This window comes from Papio anubis, chromosome 17 (genome assembly GCF_008728515.1).
Source record: "Papio anubis isolate 15944 chromosome 17, Panubis1.0, whole genome shotgun sequence".
NCBI lineage: Eukaryota > Metazoa > Chordata > Mammalia > Primates > Cercopithecidae > Papio > Papio anubis.
The window spans coordinates 33,371,618-33,389,031 of record NC_044992.1 but is presented as its reverse complement, the minus strand read 5'-3'; the positions used below and the strand labels follow the sequence as shown (position 1 = coordinate 33,389,031).

The 17,414-nt window shown below is 47.1% G+C and overlaps 2 protein-coding genes across 4 annotated transcripts in view; one reads left to right on the top strand and one right to left on the bottom strand.

Moving 5' to 3' along the window:
* Window positions 1–17,414, top strand: part of PRR11 (proline rich 11) — an 88,739-nt gene that overhangs the window by 57,798 nt on the left and 13,527 nt on the right. For 2 of the 3 annotated variants that reach the window (XM_031657050.1, XM_009190377.4), the window contains exons 2-4: window positions 831–963; window positions 14,585–14,735; window positions 14,970–15,092. In XM_031657050.1, the coding sequence (XP_031512910.1) occupies window positions 836–963; window positions 14,585–14,735; window positions 14,970–15,092 (402 nt within the window). In that variant the 5' untranslated portion in view covers window positions 831–835. Of the gene's footprint in view, window positions 1–420; window positions 735–830; window positions 964–14,584; window positions 14,736–14,969; window positions 15,093–17,414 lie in introns of those variants that run through there. The other variant, XM_017950037.3, reaches the window with a different exon arrangement.
* Window positions 3,120–12,469, bottom strand: LOC101019387 (speedy protein E6). The gene is made up of 8 exons (XM_009190376.4): window positions 12,346–12,469; window positions 11,126–11,368; window positions 9,367–9,597; window positions 8,162–8,220; window positions 6,589–6,674; window positions 4,369–4,537; window positions 4,144–4,248; window positions 3,120–3,328 (listed from the first exon to the last, which is right to left on the bottom strand). Exons 1-7 carry the CDS (start codon window positions 12,452–12,454, stop codon window positions 4,189–4,191), a joined length of 957 nt encoding a protein of 318 aa, XP_009188640.2. The 5' UTR covers window positions 12,455–12,469; the 3' UTR covers window positions 3,120–3,328; window positions 4,144–4,188.

Sequence of the window (17,414 nt, the reverse complement as noted above, 5' to 3'; positions counted from 1 at the left end):
ATGGGAATAAAAATCCTCCTTGTCAGGGATAATACCTTGCAGGATAGTAAGGGTTAACTAAAAAGATATATGTGAAGATACCTAACAGTAAAGGGGTATTGAATAAATGGCTAATGTTGTTTCCTCATCTCACTACCAATTCCACCTGTCACAGCTCAGTAGATGCTGCCGGTAAAAAACATTTTTTTTTTTTTTTTGAGTTGGAGTCTTCACTCTTGTTGCCCAGGCAGGAGTGCAATGGCGCGATCTTGGCTCACCACAACCTCTGCCTCCCGAGTTCAAGCGATTCTCCTACCTCAGCCTCCCGAGTAGCTGGGATTACAGACATGCACCACCACGCCCGGCTAATTTTGTATTTTTAGTAGAGACAGGGTTTCTCCATGTTGGTCAGGCTGGTCTTGAACTCCTGACCTGAGGTGATTCGCCCACCTTGGCCTCCCAAAGTGCTGAGATTACAGGCATGAGCCACCATGCCTGACCAACATATTATTTTAATAACTGACTATAACCCAACTATAGCCATATTTGCTACTATCAAGAAAGGAAAATTCATTTAACTTAAGAAAAGCAACACAAGCAGAACAAACTTAGAGAATAATATAATGCCAAGACCAAGATCTCTCCAGAGATAGTTTAAATCTGGGTTTACATTTTCCCCTACTTCAGGGCTCTTCTGGGATGCTGGTAGTGACCTATTTCTTAATCAAGATGGTGGTTACAAGGGTGTGTTCATGGTATGATAATTCATTGAACTATACACTTAAGATTTGTGTACTTTCTATATGTATATATTATTCTTCAACTAAAAATGTAAAAATATTTCTCTGCAGAAATCATGCCCAAGTTCAAACAACGAAGACGAAAGCTAAAAGCCAAAGCCAAAAGATTATTCAAAAAAAAAGAAGCCTCCCACTTTCAGTCCAAGCTAATTACATCTCCTCCTCCACCACCCTCGCCAGAAAGGTAAGGCATAATGTGGAACAAAGAAAATGCTAGAGAGATCTGATCAGTTTAAGATAGAGTTTCCAGATTTAGCAAATAAAAATAGAAGGCAGGGCTGGGGGCAGTCACTCATGCCTGTAATCCCAGCACTTTGGGAGGCCAAGGCTGTTGGATTACCTGAGGTCAGGAGTTTGAGACCAGCCTGGCCAATGTGGTGAAACCCTGTCTCTACTAAAACTACAAAAATTAGCCTGTGTGGTGGTGGGAACCTGTAATCCCAGCTACTCGGGAGACTTAGGCAGGAGAATTGCTTGAACCCGGGAGGCGGAGCTTGCAGTGAGCCGAGATCGCGCCATTGCACTCAAGCCTGGGCAACAAGAGTGAAAGTGCCTCTCAAAAAAAAACAAAAGGAGGCCCAGTTAAATTTGAATTTCAGATAAACAATGAATAATTCTTTCATATAATTGTGTTCTATGTGACATTTGGAATATATTTATACTATAATTATGCATGCTTTATCTGAAATTAATTTATTTTAATTTTTATTTATTTGTTTATTTACTTTTAAGACTCAGTCTTACTCTGTCACCTAAGCTGGAGTGCAGTAGCATGATCAAGGCTCACTGCAGCCTTGACTTCCTGGGCTCAAGAGATCCTCCCACTCTGTCTCCAAAACAGACAAAACCTCTAGCTTGGGATCGGCCTTCTCGTCTATTATTTTTCTTTTTAAAAATTTTTTTTGAAAATAGATGTTGATACTATGTTGTCCAGGCTGTCCCCAAACTCTTGGCCTCAAGTGATCCTCCCGCCATGACTTCCAAAAGTGCTGGAAATGTAGGTGTGAGCACTGCACCCACCGTTATGTTTTTTCTACATGTTTTTTTCTACATAAAAAATAATGCAGGATTATCTTCTAGAGCTAATTAATATGTTCAAATAACCAAAACCCCATTAAGGAAAAATGTCACATGACAGCAAATAATCAATCCAGACCAATATGATCACACTCACTGTGAAGGCGAGAAAACTTCATCTTTATTACATTTCCCCAAGAGACGCACTGCATTGTTCTCTTGAAAACACACAGCTCATGTCCTCCTTTAAAACACACATCCTCTTTAAAGTAACATACAGACATGCCAATACAAGGTAAAAAATTACATCTGATTTCTCACATTTCAAAAACATACAGTAAACATCAAATAAAAATTTATTTTTATAAGAATTTAGAGGAACTATCATGTAGCTGTAAGTGTAATAGATATATTAAGTATCATAGATAAAAAGAGTGCTCCCTTCAGCAGCACATGTAGTAACAGATACAAAGATTTAAAGATAAAAGCTTTAGGATAAAAAGAATCCTCTCTTAAAAAGGAAAACAAAATTATATCTATGTATATATAGCAACTATAACACCCATCTCACAACTTTATAGGAACAGTGTCTATTCAAAAATATCAGTATTTTAAAAATATTTAAAATAAATGTAGTAATAATTCTATGCCCATCTTTTTCAAAATAAACCAATAAAATATATAGTATATATTAGACATGTTAGTATATATCTAAGACATGTTAAAAATCACAACTGAATTCTCACAATTCAGTCACAAATCTAAACAGCAAATAAAAATTTCTGTGACAGGAACTTAGGAGAACTACCAACAGCTATAAATAGAAGGGATTATTATGTAAGTATCCTAGATAAAAAGTATACTTGCTTTAGAGGCACATATAATAATACAGAAAACAATTTAAAGATAATAAAAGATTTAGGATAAAAAGGATTCTCTCTTAAAATGAAAAGAAAATTATATATATATAACAGCTATAACTCTCATCAAAAAATCTACAGGAACAGCATATTTTCAAAAGTACAACAATTTCCAAACTATTTGAAATAAACCTATTAATAATTCGATGGACAACATTTTCCAAACAAACCAATAAATGCATAGTGTGCATGAAGCTGTCTGTTACAGTCTATGGCACTCATATTTTACAAAGAATTCTGTGCCAATCTGAGTGTCTGCACTGTGCCTTCAAATGCTCCTGGACTGTGGCAACCAAGTCCATAGGAAACAAGACCTCCAGGTTCCGCCCCGGGAAGGTTGGAATTCAGCCATATAAAAAAAGAGAGGTGGTGCTGCAGGAAGGGGTGGAACCAGGAACACCCCTGGTTTCTCACTGTTCTCTGTGGATTCCTAGAAGTACCCGCTTTGTCCTAGGAGGACAACGGTGATCACTCTATTCAGCTCCATCTAGAACAGTCCAGGTTCTTCTAGATGATCTGCACAAATGGCTCCTCTCCTCCTTCCTGGTGTCTGCCATTAGCATTGGAATAAAGTTCCTGCTGAAAATCCGCATCTCCCCTGGGCCCGGTGTTCTGGAAGTGAGAGAGAGGATGTCACACTTCAAGGAGGCAGCTCTCTAGACAGGAAGGTTATTCACGTCCCACGTCAAGTCTAACAAGAGTTCAGAGCCATTGAGAAATCCAATTTTATCATCTGTCCTTCATTCTGTAGCCTGCTTCTGAACCATCGTGTTCAACTGTGAAACTCACACTTTGGTGACCCTGATTCCAAAACTCATTTAATACACCCAAGGTCAGTCCCAGTGATCTGCTTCATAGCAAGGACTTTGGGTGGGTCTCCCCAGGGAGTCGGGCACCCTCAGAGAGTGTGGCTTTGGACTTCATCACAGCTGGGGCCTTTTGTGTCACTTAAGAGCTAAACTTGTAACCACGCTAGATCCATTTCTAATGTGACAACATCACGAACCCCGAGTCCAGAAGCCTAATCCATAATCCTACCTCCTCATGATGAAGTCTCATGCTCTGCTCACCGTGGTTAGCTGCGTAAGATGTAAACCAAAGCTTCACTGAACCCTCGACCCAAATCGGTAACTCAAATGCGTCAATCATAATGAACCTCCCCAAACTCAGTATTTATGATTATTTTTGAGTCAGGGTCTCACTCTGTTGCCTGGGCTGGAGTGCAGTGGCAGGATCAGGGCTCCGTGCAGCCCCGACCTCCCAGGCTCCAGTGATCCTCCCACATCGCCTGACTAATTTTTGTATTTTTGTGGAGAGGGAATCTCGCCATGTTGCCCAGGCTCGAAGCCGGATCAAGCAATTGGGTTCCTTGGATTTCTGAAATAGACCCCAATATTCTGCCTTTACCCTGAAGGATGCAGATGTACCTTCCCTCAGGCCGATGACCTCAGGCCTCCATGGTACCTGGTGCTCTAGGAAAGGCGGGCGCGATCTCGTGCCCACACCCAGTGCTCTGGGTCATAAGCCTGGATCTGGAAAAACAAATGCCCCTTAAGAAGATGGGGACTCCCCAGGATACCCCTCCCCCCGCTTCCAGCCTCCAGCCCACCCGATTCCTCCCTACCTCCTCCACCTCCCCACGCCCCACCCACCTCCTCCAACTCCTCCAGGGAAACCCAAGCCCTGCAGCGCATGGAACAGAAGAACTGGAACCGAAGCTTATGGAACAAGGGTATCTGGGATCGGTTCTTCCCGTACAGGAAGTAGAAGATGTTTCGTTTGGAGGCCTCGTTGTCCTCCTCCATGTCATTGGCCAGGTAGCTGGGGACAGAAATCAGGTTGCTGCTCAGGGGCACCACCAGGAGAGACCTCCGGCTGAGGTCAGCTTCCCAGAGAGGAGGGCAGGGGACTGCCCTCAGCTCAGGACTGGCACCCACCCTGCAGAGCCATGCCTTCCTCAGGAGGGCCCTGATGGACAGAGACCTGCTGAAGGGCATCTCCCACTCCTTCAGGATGGAGACAAAAACCCAACTGGTGGCCAAGAGTGGTGGCTTACTCCTGGAATCCCAGCACATTGGGAGGCTGAAGCAGGATCATTTGAGGCCAGGAGTTTGAGATGAACCTGGGCAACATAGCAAGACCCTCGTCTCTATAAAAAATGTAAAAAACACGCTGGACGTGGTGACTCATGCCTGTAATCCCAGCACTTTGGGAGGCTAAACCAGGTGGATCGCTTGAGGCCAGGAGTATGACACCAGCCTGGTCAACACGGTGAAACCCCATCCCTACTAAAAATACAAAAATCAGCCTGGTGTGGTGGCACAGGCACCCTTTAGTCCTAGCTACGCAAAAGGCTGAGGCACAAGAATTACATGAACCCAGGAGGAGGAGGTTACGGTGAGCCAAGATTGGGCCACTCCATTCTAGCCTAATAGGCAGAGCAAGTCTCTGTATCAATCAATCAATCAATCAATCAATCAATAACTGTCCAGGTGTGGTGGCACAGACCTGTGGTCAAAGCTAATCTGGAGGCTGAGGTGGTAGGATCACTTGAGTACAGGATATGGAGGCTGCAGTGAGCTATGATCTCACCACTGCACTCCAGCTTGGGGGACAGAGCAAGTCTGTCTAAAAAAGTAAAATAAATTGAATACATTGATATTTTGCCAAACCCTGCCTTCTACAGGCATCTAGTCTAATGGGACTGGGAGTGATCAGGGCAGATGACCTAATCCCAATGTCACATGGTAATAGGATGTAACTGGAGAGCTACGAGCATGCAAAAGTTGGAAGATGAAGGAAGGCATCACAGAGGCCGTGGGGTGAACTGACTTTAAGGAATGGGTCCTTCACTTCAGAACCACATGGGTGTGGAACACCCAGACAGAAAACACAAATGCAAAGTCGAGTAGAGGGCATTTGGAAGGAGCGGTGAAGCCACGCCAGGAAACACCAAGATGGCGAGCCAGTTTGGTTGTAGAGATTGTAGAGAGGGTGGAATTTGCACTGTGGACCCTGGCCTCGATTTTGAAAGACATCAGCTAAGGAAGTTGTTCAGGTGGGCAGTGAGGGCGTTGTGCTTTGGAAAGATGCTCAGGCTGCGCTAGGAAGCCCCAAGGCTTGGAGAGAGACTCCAGGAGACCCCAGCAGGGAGCATTTGACAGTGGATTAGAGTGATGCAAGAGGGACCTGAACTGTGGCCTCTGTCATGGGAACCTCGAGGAGGTCGATGGCATTTGCAGTTGATGGAAGGAGAGAGAGAGAAGAACCAGAAACGTCTGCTTGCTGGGGGGAGCATCGTGTCCACTCCTCTGCTCCTTTTCTTCTCCCCTTAGAGCCTCCGCGCCCGGCCTGTTTTATTCTTTTATTTGCACACTGGCATTGGAATTTGTTTTTTTGGCTTTCTTTTTTTTTTTGAGAAAAAGTCTCGCTCTATTGCCCAGGCTGGAGTGCAGTGGCTCAATCTTAGCTCACTGCAACCTCTGCCTCCTGGGTTCAAGGGGTTCTCTTGCCTCAGCCTCCCAAGTAGCTTGGATTACAGGTGCACACCACCATGCCCAGCTAATTTTTCTATTTTTAGTAGAGACAGGGTTTCGCCATGTTGGCCAGGCTAGTCTCGAACTCCTGACCTCAAGTGATCCGTTTGCCTCAGCCTCCCAAAGTGCTGGGATTACAGGCATGAGCCACCATGTCCAGGCTGAGTTTCTTTTTAGAAACAACAGTCTAAGAACAAGATAGTATAATCCTCTCTTTTCTGTACACAGAGTAAAGAGGACAAATAGGTGAAAGAATAAATGAAAGGCTGGAATCCCACTTTCCCTGCTGTCCCAGGGCATTGGATATTGACTGATAGGAGGAAGCAAACCACTCACAGAGCCAGGAAGAAATGAATGCGTTGGTATTGCCAGGAGAAGAGGCCAGCACGGCTAAAATATGCTATCACCATAGCCAGGAGATACTGGTGGAGAGAAAGAAACAGAGAGAGGGAGAGGTCACATCTTGAGAGAGGAAGATCGTGGAGATAGTGGAATGGGGGTGTGGGGAGGGGCTGCCCATCAGAGAAGGGACCTCAGTGTTGGCGTGACTGTGCTCATGTGGAAATTGCAGGGTGGAGGAGTATTCCTCCCATCACCGGAGGAAGGGGTGTCGGTGATGCTCCCAGGATGGTGGGCTCCAATGGGATCTTTTAACGGGTGTGTCTAGGTCGGCTGGTGTCAGGAGGGTCTTTTGTGTGCCAGGCAGAGAACTGTCCCAAAGAGCTGAGAGTAGAGGGGCCAGGAGCTTCAGGGCTGCGGCCTGACTGCCAAACGACCTGTAGGAGAGGCAGGGGCCACTCATTCACTCGGCAAGAGACCAGCAGTGTCCTGAGGGAGATGCTGACAAATCATAAAAAGACCAAGAATAGCGGGGCGTGGTGGCTCACGCCTGTAATCCCAGCACTTTGGGAGGCCGAGGCGGGCGGATCACAAGGTCAGGAGATCTCGACCATCTTGGCTTACGCAGTGAAACCCCGTCTCTACTAAAAACACAAAAAATTAGCCGGGCGTGGTGGCGGGCGCCTATAGTCCCAGCTGCTGGGGAGGTTGAGGCAGGAGAATGGCGTGAACCCGGGAGGCAGAGCTTGCAGTGAGCAGAGATTGCGCCACTGCACTCCAGCCTGGGCGACAGAGCAAGACTCTGTCTTAAAATAAAAAAAAAAGACCAAGAATAGCTGGGAGTGGCAGCTCAAGCCTGTGATCCCAGTAGTTTGAGAGGCTGAGACAGGAGGATCACATGAGCCCAACAGTTCGAGAACAACCTGGGCAACTTAGCAAGACCATTTGTATAAAATTATTCAAGCATGATGGCATGTGCCTGTACTCCCAGCTACTCAGGAGGCTGAGGCAGGAGGATTGCATGAGCCCAGGAATTAGAGGCTGCAGTGAGTTGCGATCATGCCACTCTACTCCATCCTGGGGAACACAGCTGGATACTGTCTCAAAAAAAAAAAAAAAAAAGTGGGCACCAAGACTCAAGACTGTGGGAGCTGGAGGGGCACAGTGGCTCACTTCTGTAATCCCAGCATTTTGGGAGGCCAAGGCGAGCGGAACACCTGAGGTCAGGTGTTCAAGACCAACCAGGTCAACATGGCAAAACCTCGTCTCTACTAAAAACACAAAAATTAGCCAGCCATGGTTAATTGTAATCCCAGCTGCTTGGAAGACTGAGGCAGGAGAATGCCTTGAACCCAGGAGGCGTCTGCTGCAGTGAGCCAAGTTTGAGACACTGCCTCCAGCCAGGGCAACAGAGCGAGACTGTCTCACAAAAAGAAAAGAAAAAGACTGTGGGAGCATCTGGTGGGAAGTGCTGGAGGGAGAGAGGAGAGGAACTGTGGGTTTGGAAGCTGCGCCCTCCCCCCAGCAGTGCATTGAAGCAGGAACACAGTTCTGTGGAGAACAACCTTACCTTGTCGGACACCCTCAGATCTTTGTCCCAGGCCAGGAATCTTTTAACGACAGGATCCTCTGTGATTAGAGAGCAGATGTGAGCATGAGAAGCAGGACAGGGTTTCTGTGGGAGCAGCAGGGCAGCAAGGAGAAGTGTGTCTCCCTAAGGGAAATCTCAGGATTGCTGCCACAAGTGAGGTGGATGGGAGAGGGGAGAATGACTTTCACTGGGCAAGGGAGAGAGGCTCCTGCTCTGAGACTCGCCTGAGAAGAGGCCGAAGGAGGCCTTGGGTGTGAGAATCTACAGGATGTAGAGCTGGCAATAAGCCAGAACGCCCTCCCAGCAGACACAGAGGGACCACTGCACAGTCATAAAGGAATTCCCATCATTTCCTCATGAGACAGTCACATCAGGGTGTGACCATGGCCTAGGTATCCCCCTCTACGGATGGAGACACTTAGGTTTAGAAAAGTCAGCAAGAGACAATAAGTTTTAGAGGGCACAGCTGAAGCCACTTTCTTTGATTTTTGATTTTGTTTTATAAATTTATTTTTTGTTTTTTTTTTTTTGAGCTGGAGTCTCGCTCTGTGGGCCAGGCTGGAATGCAGTGGCACGATCTCAGCTCACTGCAACCTCAGCCTCCCAAGTTCAAGCGATTCTCCCATCTCAGTCCCCTGAGTAGCTGGGATTACAAGCGTGTGCTACCACGCCTAGCTAATTTTGTATTTTTAGTAGAGATCAGGTTTTACTATGTTGGCCAGGCTGGTCTCAAACTCCTGACCTCAGGTGATCCACCAGCCTCGGCCTCCCAAAGTGCTAGGATTACAGGTATGAGCTACTGCGCCCGGCCTTGCTTTTTCTTTTGAGACAGAGTTTTGCTCTGTCACCCAGGCTGGAGTGCAGTGGTGCCATCATAGCTCACTGCAGCCTCAAAGTCCTGAGTTCAAGCAATCCTCTTGCCTCAGCCTCCCAACATGGTGGGATCTCAGGCGTGAGCCACCGCACTTGGCCCAAAACCAAGATTTCTTATCCCAAGCACTGACCTAATCCTAATCTTCTATTGTCTCCTAAGCGTCCCTTATGAGTGATCACTTCTGAGTCCTCCCGCATGGAGAGCTCACCCACTGGGGGCATATTTTTCCCATTGGAAAAGTGTGGTTATTGGGAGTTGCCTCTTTTTTGGAATATCAGGACTGGAGGTGCTCTCTGGGGTGTCCTCCTACCAAGCAGCCTGTTGAAAGTCTCGTGGTGCTCAGGGAGCACGCATGACACTCGCCGTCGCTTCAGCTTCATCTTGAGCCCACACAGCGTCTCTGCCGCCCAGGTCTCCTCAGGCTCAGGAGCGAGCTCCTTCTCTGGCTCCTCCTCCGATGACTCCTCAGATTCGTCCGACCACTCCCTCTTCCTTTTCCAGCAAAGGGACCTACGTGGGGGACTAGGATCTACCCCAGGGGCTGAGTAAAGAAACCATGCCACTGTGTAATGCTTCTGCAATTGATCACCTTAGAGCCTGACCCAAAATGCCAAACCACTCTCCATCCTCCCCAGCCCCCAGACTGCTGGCTTCTCCAAGGCATCTTTCCGTCTTTCTCCTTCGCTGAACCCCATGAGCCGCTCCTTCCCCCCTCCAAAACGCCAAACCACTCTTCATCCTCCCCAGCCTTACAGACTGCTGGCTTCTCCTCACTGCAACCTCCGTCTCCCAGGTTCCAGTGACTCTCCTGCCTCAGCCTCCCAAGTAGCTGGGATTACAGGTGCTTGTCATAACACCCAGCTCATTTTTGTACTTTTAGTAGAGACAGGGTTTCGCCATGTTGGCCAGGCTGGTCTCTAACTCCTGGCCTCAAGTGATCTGCCTGCCTTGGCCTCCCAAAGTACTGGGATTACAGGTGTGAGCCACAGCACCCTGCCTCAGTCCCTCCATTCTTCCCACACACCTCCTCAGGTGCTCCTTCCTGACTTCTGGACCTGTCCTTTTCTTTTTTTTTTTTTGCCACAGGGTCTCAATCTCTCCCTCAGACTGGAGTGCAGTGATGCTATCTTGGCTCAAAGCAACCTCCACCTCCCGGGTTCTAGTGATTATCCTGTCTCAGCCTCCCAAGTAGCTGGGAATACAGGCGTGCACCACCACGCCCGGCTAAGTTTTGTATTTTTGGTATTGACGAGATTTCTCTATATTGGTCAGGCTGGTCTCGAACAACTGACCTCAGGTGATCCACCCGCCTCAGCCTCCCAAAGTGCTGGGATTACAGGCGTGAGCTACCGCACCCGGCCTTTGGTTTTCTTTTGAAACAGGGTTTTGCTCTGTCATGCAGGCTGGAGTGCAATGGTGCAGTCATAGCTCACTGCAGCCTCAAAGTCCTGAGTTCAAGCAATCCTCTTGCCTCAGCCTCCCAGTGTGCTGGGATCTCGGGCATCAGCCAACACACCTGGCCCAAAACCAAACTTTCTCTTTTTTTGTTGTTGTTGTTGTTGTTTTGAGACGGAGTCTCGCTCTGTCACCCAGGCTAGAGTGCAGTGATGCGATCTCGGCTCACTGCAAGCAACACCTCCGGGGTTCATGCCATTCTCCTGCCTCAGCCTCCTGAGTAGCTGGGACTACAGGCACCCGCCACCATGCCCAGCTAATTTTTTGTATTTTTAGTAGAGACTGGGTTTCACCATGTTAGCCAGGATGGTCTTGATCTCCTGACCTTATAATCCGCCCACCTCGGCTTCCCAAAGTGCTGGGATTACAGGCGTGAGCCACAGCGCCCAGCCCAAAACCAAGCTTTCTTGTCCCAAGCGCCAACCTTTATCAAGCCCAGCCTAATCCTCTATCATCTCCTAAGCGTCCCTCATGAGTGATCACTTCTGAGTCCTCCCGCATGGAGAGCTCACCCACTGGGGACATATTTTTCCCATTGGAAAAGTGTGGTTATTGGAAGTTGCCTCTTTTTTAGAAGAACAGGATTGGAGGTGCTCTCTGGGGTGTCCTCCTACCAAGCAGCCTGTTGAAGTCCTCGTGGTGCTCAGGGAGCACGGACGACACTAGCTGTTGCTTCAGCTTCAACTTCAGCTTCATCTTGAGCCCACACAGCATCTCCACCACCCAGGTCTCCTCAGGCTCATGGGCGAGCTCCTTCTCTGGCTCCTCCTCCGATGACTCCTCAGATTTGTCCGACCACTCCCTCTTCCTTTTCCAGCAAAGGGACCTACATGGGGGGCTGGGATCTACCCCAGAGGCTGAGTGAAGAAACCAGGCCACCGTGTAATGCTTCTGCAACTGATCACCTTAGACCCTGACCCCAAACCCCAAACCACTCTCCATCCTCCCCAGCCTCAGAGACTGTTAGCTTCTCCAAGGCATCTTTCTGACTTTCTCCTCTGCTCAACCCCATGTCCTGCTCCTTCCCCTCCCCATTATTCCGACTCTGTGTCCTCAGAACACTTCCTCATGTCCTTCCCTGATCCCTGGCTCTCTGAGTCCCTCCTTTGTTTTTTGTTTTTGTTTTGTTGTGTTTTTTGTTTTGAGACAGAATCTTGCTTTGTCACCCAGGCTGGAGTGTAGTGGTGCAATCTCAGCTCACTGCAACATCTATCTCCCGGAGTCCAGTTATTCTCCTGCCTCAGCCTCTCAGGTAGCTGAGATTACAGGTGCCTGCCATAATGCCCATTTTTGTACTTTTAGTAGAGACGGGGTTTCACCATTTTGGCCAGGCTGGTCTCAAACTCCTGGCCTCAAGTGATCCGCTTGCCTTGGGCCTCCCAAAGTGCTGGGATTACAGGTGTGAGCCACTGCACCTGGCCTGAATTTCTCCATTCTTCCCACACACCCTCCTCAGGTTCTCCTTCCTGACCTCTGACCCTTCTTTTTTTTTTTGGAGACAGTGCCCAACTCTCTCACCCAGACTGGAGTGCAGTAGCGCAATCTCGGGTCACTGCAACCTCTTCCTCCCAGGCTCAAGCGATTCTCCTGTCTCAGCCTCCCAAGTGGCTGGGATTACAGGCGTGCACCACTACCGCCTGGCTAATTTTTGTACTTTCAGTAGAGATGAGATTTCACCATGTTGGCCAGGCTGGTCGTGAACTCCTGACCTCAGGTGATCCGCCCGCCTCAGCCTCCCAAAATGTTGGGGTTACAGGTGTGAGCCACTGCACCCAGCCCCCTTCCTTCATCTTAGTCAACCCTATCCCACCTCTTCTTCCTCCAGTCACCTCACCTGATGGTCCCGACACTTCATTATCTACCACCTCCTGGCGGGGGTACCCCGAGGTGCTCAGCTGGGGGCTCTGCTCCTCATCCTGGGGGTGCGGTTGACAACTGGTCATGATCTTTCCAAAATCTGTCCCAACCCACGGAACCTAGTCTCTGTTCTGTCCAAAGCCGCCTTCTGGACTCTGCTAGGACCCGGAAGAGTGTATTATCAATTCTTGAGGCTAGGAGAAGTCAGGAGTGGAGAACAGCTCTGAGAAGATGCTGTTGTCCACCTGAGCTCCCAGGCGCCAACGGAGGCCAGTCCTTCCAATCAGGAAGGTTGGAATCTCTGATGTCATTGGTCATTCCAACCTGGCAACCAGTTTGAAGAAAAACACATGTAACTGCCAAGCTGATCTCTTGTCCTGGAGATCCTGGGTGAATGGATGGTACCTCCTGCCACTGTCCCAACCTCAGACCACTGTCCAAAAGCATCATCAGGGTCTCCGCATCCCTCTGTTCCCTGTCCCAGCAGAGGCTGTGTCCTCTCCACACAAAGCATGTTGGGGTCTCCTCTGTACATGCCCATTTCAGAGACCAGTCTGGTAGGAGAGGGAACAGGGTGGGAAAGAAAACTAGGGTAAGCAGAAACTATGAAACTTTACAAGAGTGAGATTATCATGTACAAGAGATCCCAAGAACATTGACTTGATGAAAAAGTCACATCAGAGCACTCAATTTGTCACTTTTCTGCCGAATGTTTACTGACTTTCGCTGTCTGAGATTCTATACTGGGGGTACATACGTCCTCTGCCCTAAGGCATCTTTGAGTCCAAGAGACATTTTGAGGCCTGAAAATCATAGGAAACTGCCTTTGAGCTCACACATATTTCCAATGGTGTCCCCAATTTCAGGGAGTCCATGGATTACCTAAAGCCAGCCCCTCCAGTTTGGCTAAGAAACTAGTCTGTATATCAAGTTTTGTATCATATGTATTGCTCTGAACTCAGAAATTTCCCTACCATTTATGGATTCTATGAATAAAATATCCCATGTACAAAAAGACTAAATCGAAAAATCTCAACTGTGCACAGTGGCTCATGCTTGTAATCCCAGCACTTTGAATGGCCAAGGGAGGAAGATTGCCTGAGGCCAGCAGTTTAAAACCAGTGTAGGCAACATAGCAAGACCCCATCTCTAAAAAAACAAAACCAAACCAAATTAGACAGGTGTGGTGGCTGGCACCTGTGTTCCAACTACTTGGGAGACTCATGCGACAGGAAGATCGCTTGAGCCCAGGAGTTAGAAGCTGCAGTGAGCTATGATCTTGCCACTGCACTCGAGTCTGGGCAGCACAGCAAGACGTTGTGTCAAAAACATTTTTTTTTTTTTTTTGGATAAAAAATAAAAGAGTTGCATGATATTCAGAGACTATCCAAAAAACCTGTGGGTTCCCGGCCGGGCTCAGTGGCTCATGCCTATAATCCCAGCACTTTGGGAGGCCAAAGAGGGTGGATCACTTGAGGTCAGGAGTTTGAGACCAGACTGGCCATCTCTACTAAATATACAAAAAATTAGCCAGGCATGGTGGCAGGTGCCTGTAATCCCAGCTACTCGGGAGGAGGGGCTGGAGAATCACTTAAACTCGAGGTGCGGAGGTTGCAGCGAGCCAATATCACATCATTGCACTCCAGCCTGGGCAACAAGAGCAAAACTCCATCTCAAAAAAAATAAGGAACCTGTGAGTAAGTTCCCACACGGTTTCCTAATGGGCTCCGGCTCTCCTAGGAGTCTCTTGCTCATGGGAAAGGCACAGACTGAACGAGGAAGCTCTGCTTTTCTGGAGTTCAAATTTGCATTCATGATGCTTTAACCCGTCAGAGCTGGGTGGGTCCTCCTACAACAAAACAGTTTGCTATCTCTCTCCTAGTTAGCAGGCTTTCAAATATTAGAAGATCAATGTTCTGACCCCATTAAAATTTCTCTTGTGGAATGAAAAGCTCTGATTTAACCCGTCTTCAAGCCTGCTTTGCATATTCCTCTTTCTTCTGGCACGCCACCATGCCTGGTTCAATTTTGTATTTTTTTGATAGGGACAGGGTATCGCCATGTTGCCGAGGCTAGTCTCGAACTCCTGGTCTCAAGCAATCTGCTCACCTCAGCCTCCCAAAGTGCTAGGATTAGAGGCACGAGCCACCATGCCAGGCCAAGGCTATTATTCTGACTTAGGGGTTTTTGTTTGTTTCATTTTGTTTTTCCTACAGAGTCATTATTTCTTCAATAGATATATCTCAAAGCAGAAGCTGGCTAAGATCATCCTGGAACTTCAAATTTCCTAACATCAGAGATGCAATAGAACTTTGGACAAATAGAGTGTGGTCTATATACAGCTGGTGCCAGAACTGCATAACCCAGGTATGGATGTGACATCCCTGTTTTCAGCACTATAGTTCTTCTACACACTTGGTGTTTATATACATATATGCTCAAGTCAGTTCAACCCTCAAGCTAAACTCAGATAAGATGAAATTATTGAGTCATGCCTGCCTTTGCTTCTATAAAGCATACATCAAGTCACTTTCTGGTTCCTGTTTTCTTGTCCTTATCATATTACTCATAGGACTCAGAATGGTTTATTATTAATTTCAGAGTTTAGAAGTATTGAAAGACACCATCTTTCCATCTCGTATCTACCACCGAGAACTTTACAGTCTAAAACAACAGTTTTGCATTTTGGAAAGTAAATTATGCAAGCTCCAGGAAGCACTGAAGGTTGGTATTGTCAAATAAAAAAGCAAATCTGGAATTAGGTAAGAAGACACTTTATTTGAAAAGACTATTGCAATAGGGAAAATGCTCAAGTCATAAGATTTATATCTCAAACATTAAGCGAAAAAGTTTTCTTTGTTAGCAAGGAATAAAAGGGTAGAACAAATTGGGTTATGGGGAAGTAAGATGAAGAGTTGGGATAATCTGATTAGACAGCTGATTAGATCAGGGAACATCTTTTCCTGAAGGTTGTTCAGCATACCAATGCTTGCTTAAGCCCAAGAATAGGTCAAGGTTCTAGGGCCTATGGGGAGGGCTAAATCCTGACTAAAGTTTGGTCAAGTTAGTAGATATTTTGTCCAGATTGGTCAGTGGCAGTGAGCAGTTCAGCTAATCACTTATGAGACAAAGAATGGGAATTTGGAGGGTCTGTGTCTGGCTTTGTCAGATAAACAAGGGAGCTATCCATAAATCTTACCTAACTGATGTGGGAAAAGTTGGTTCCACATCGCTTCCAAAATAATAAATTATTTCCTAGACATAAAACTGTAGGGAGATTTTTTGTTTGTTTGTTTCTAGAGATTGAAACAAATTATGTTGCCCAGGCTAGACTCCAACTCCTAACTCCTGGGCTCAAGTGATCCTCCTACCTCAGCCTCCTTTAGTAGCTGGGACTGCAGGCTTGGATGGGGAGATTTTTTGGCCATCCTTATTTTCCAGAATCGCAGAGCTCAGGTAAAGTTCAATATTGTCAGTATTAAAGCAGAAGATCTGAAAAAAATATTGCCTGCTGTTTGCTTTTTTTTTTTTTTTTTTTTTTTAATAGACAGGGTCTCACTCTGTCACCCAGTCTAGTGTGCAGTGGCATGATCATGGCTCACTGCAACCTTGACCTCCTGGCTCAAGGGATCTTCCTGCCTCAGCCTCCCTTATAGCTGGGACCAGAAGTGTGTGCCACCTACCCAGCGAATTTTTTTATTTTTTGTAGGGATAGGGGTCTCACTTTGTTGCCCAGGCTGGTCTCAAACTCCTGGCCTCAAGTGATCCCCCTACCTCAGCCTCCCAACGTGTTGGGATTGCAGGCATGAGCCATGGCACCTGGCTTGTTTGTAAATTTAAATAATCAGACATAAAAATAAAAATTTATGCACAGCAAAATAAGATGCAAAAGGCCGGGCGCGGTGGCTCACGTCTGTAATCCCAGCACTTTGGGAGGCTGAGGCAGGTGGATCGCCTGAGGTCAGGAGTTCGAGAGCAGCTAGCCAAGATGGTGAAACCCTGTCTCCACTAAAAATACAAAAAAAAAAAAATTAGCCAGGCATAGTGGTGCATGCCTGTAATCTCAGCTACTGGGGAGGCTGAGGCAGGAGAATCGCTTGAACCCAGGAGGCGCAAATTGCAGTAAGCAGAGATCATGCCACTGCAGTCCAGCTTGGGCGACACAGCGAGACCATGTCTCAAATAAAATAAAATAAGATGCAAAAACATTTGCTCAAATATGAGGAAAACAATTAATTATTGAATATATAAAGAACCAATACAAATCAATACAAAAAAGACCAATAACTTAGCAGTAAAATGAGGAAATTATATGAATACAGCATTCACCTAAATATAGGAATACAAGCCAGGTACAGTGGTGCACACTTCTCATCCCAGCTACTCAAGAAACTGAGATGGGAGAATCACTTGAGCACAGAATTTTGAGGCCATCCTGGGCAGAAAGAAAAGGAATACAAATGGTTCTTAAATACATGAGTAGGGCTGGGCACGGTGACTCATGCTTGTAATCCCAGCAGTTTGGGAGGCCAAAACGGGCAGATCATCTGAGATCAGGAAAATCACTTGAACCCAGGAAGTGGAGACTGCTGTGAGCCAAGATCGTGCCACTGCTCTCCAGCCTGGGTGACAGAGCTAGACTCTGTCTCAAAAATAAAATAAAATAAAAATAAAATAAATAAATACATGAGTAGGTACTCAACTTCACTTAAGAGTGAATCAGGGGCCGGGCGCAGTGGCTTACCCCTGTAATCCCACCACTTTGGAAGGCCGAGGTGGGTGGATCACTTGAAGTCAGGAGTTCAAGACCAGCCTAGCCAATGTGAAACCCCCTCTCTACTAAAATACAAAAATTAGCTGGATGTGGTAGTGCATGCCTATAATCCCAGCTACTCGGAGGGCTGAGGCAGGTGAATTGCTTGAACCCGGGAAGCGGAGGTTGCAGTGAGCTGAAATCACACCACTGCACTCCAGCCTGGGCAACAGAGAGAGACTCCATCTCAAGAGTAAATCAGGGCTGGGTGCTGTGGCTCACGCTTGTAATCC

Coding starts and splice junctions, on each gene's coding strand:
- LOC101019387 (XM_009190376.4), bottom strand. CDS start 12,454: ATGACCAGTTGTCAACCGCACCCCCAGGATGAGGAGCAGAGCCCCCAG. Junction 8,221..9,366: donor GACTTTCAACAGGCTGCTTG/GTAGGAGGACAC, acceptor CTCTAATCACAG/AGGATCCTGTCGTTAAAAGA. Junction 4,249..4,368: donor CCCTGGAGGAGTTGGAGGAG/GTGGGTGGGGCG, acceptor TTGTTTTTCCAG/ATCCAGGCTTATGACCCAGA.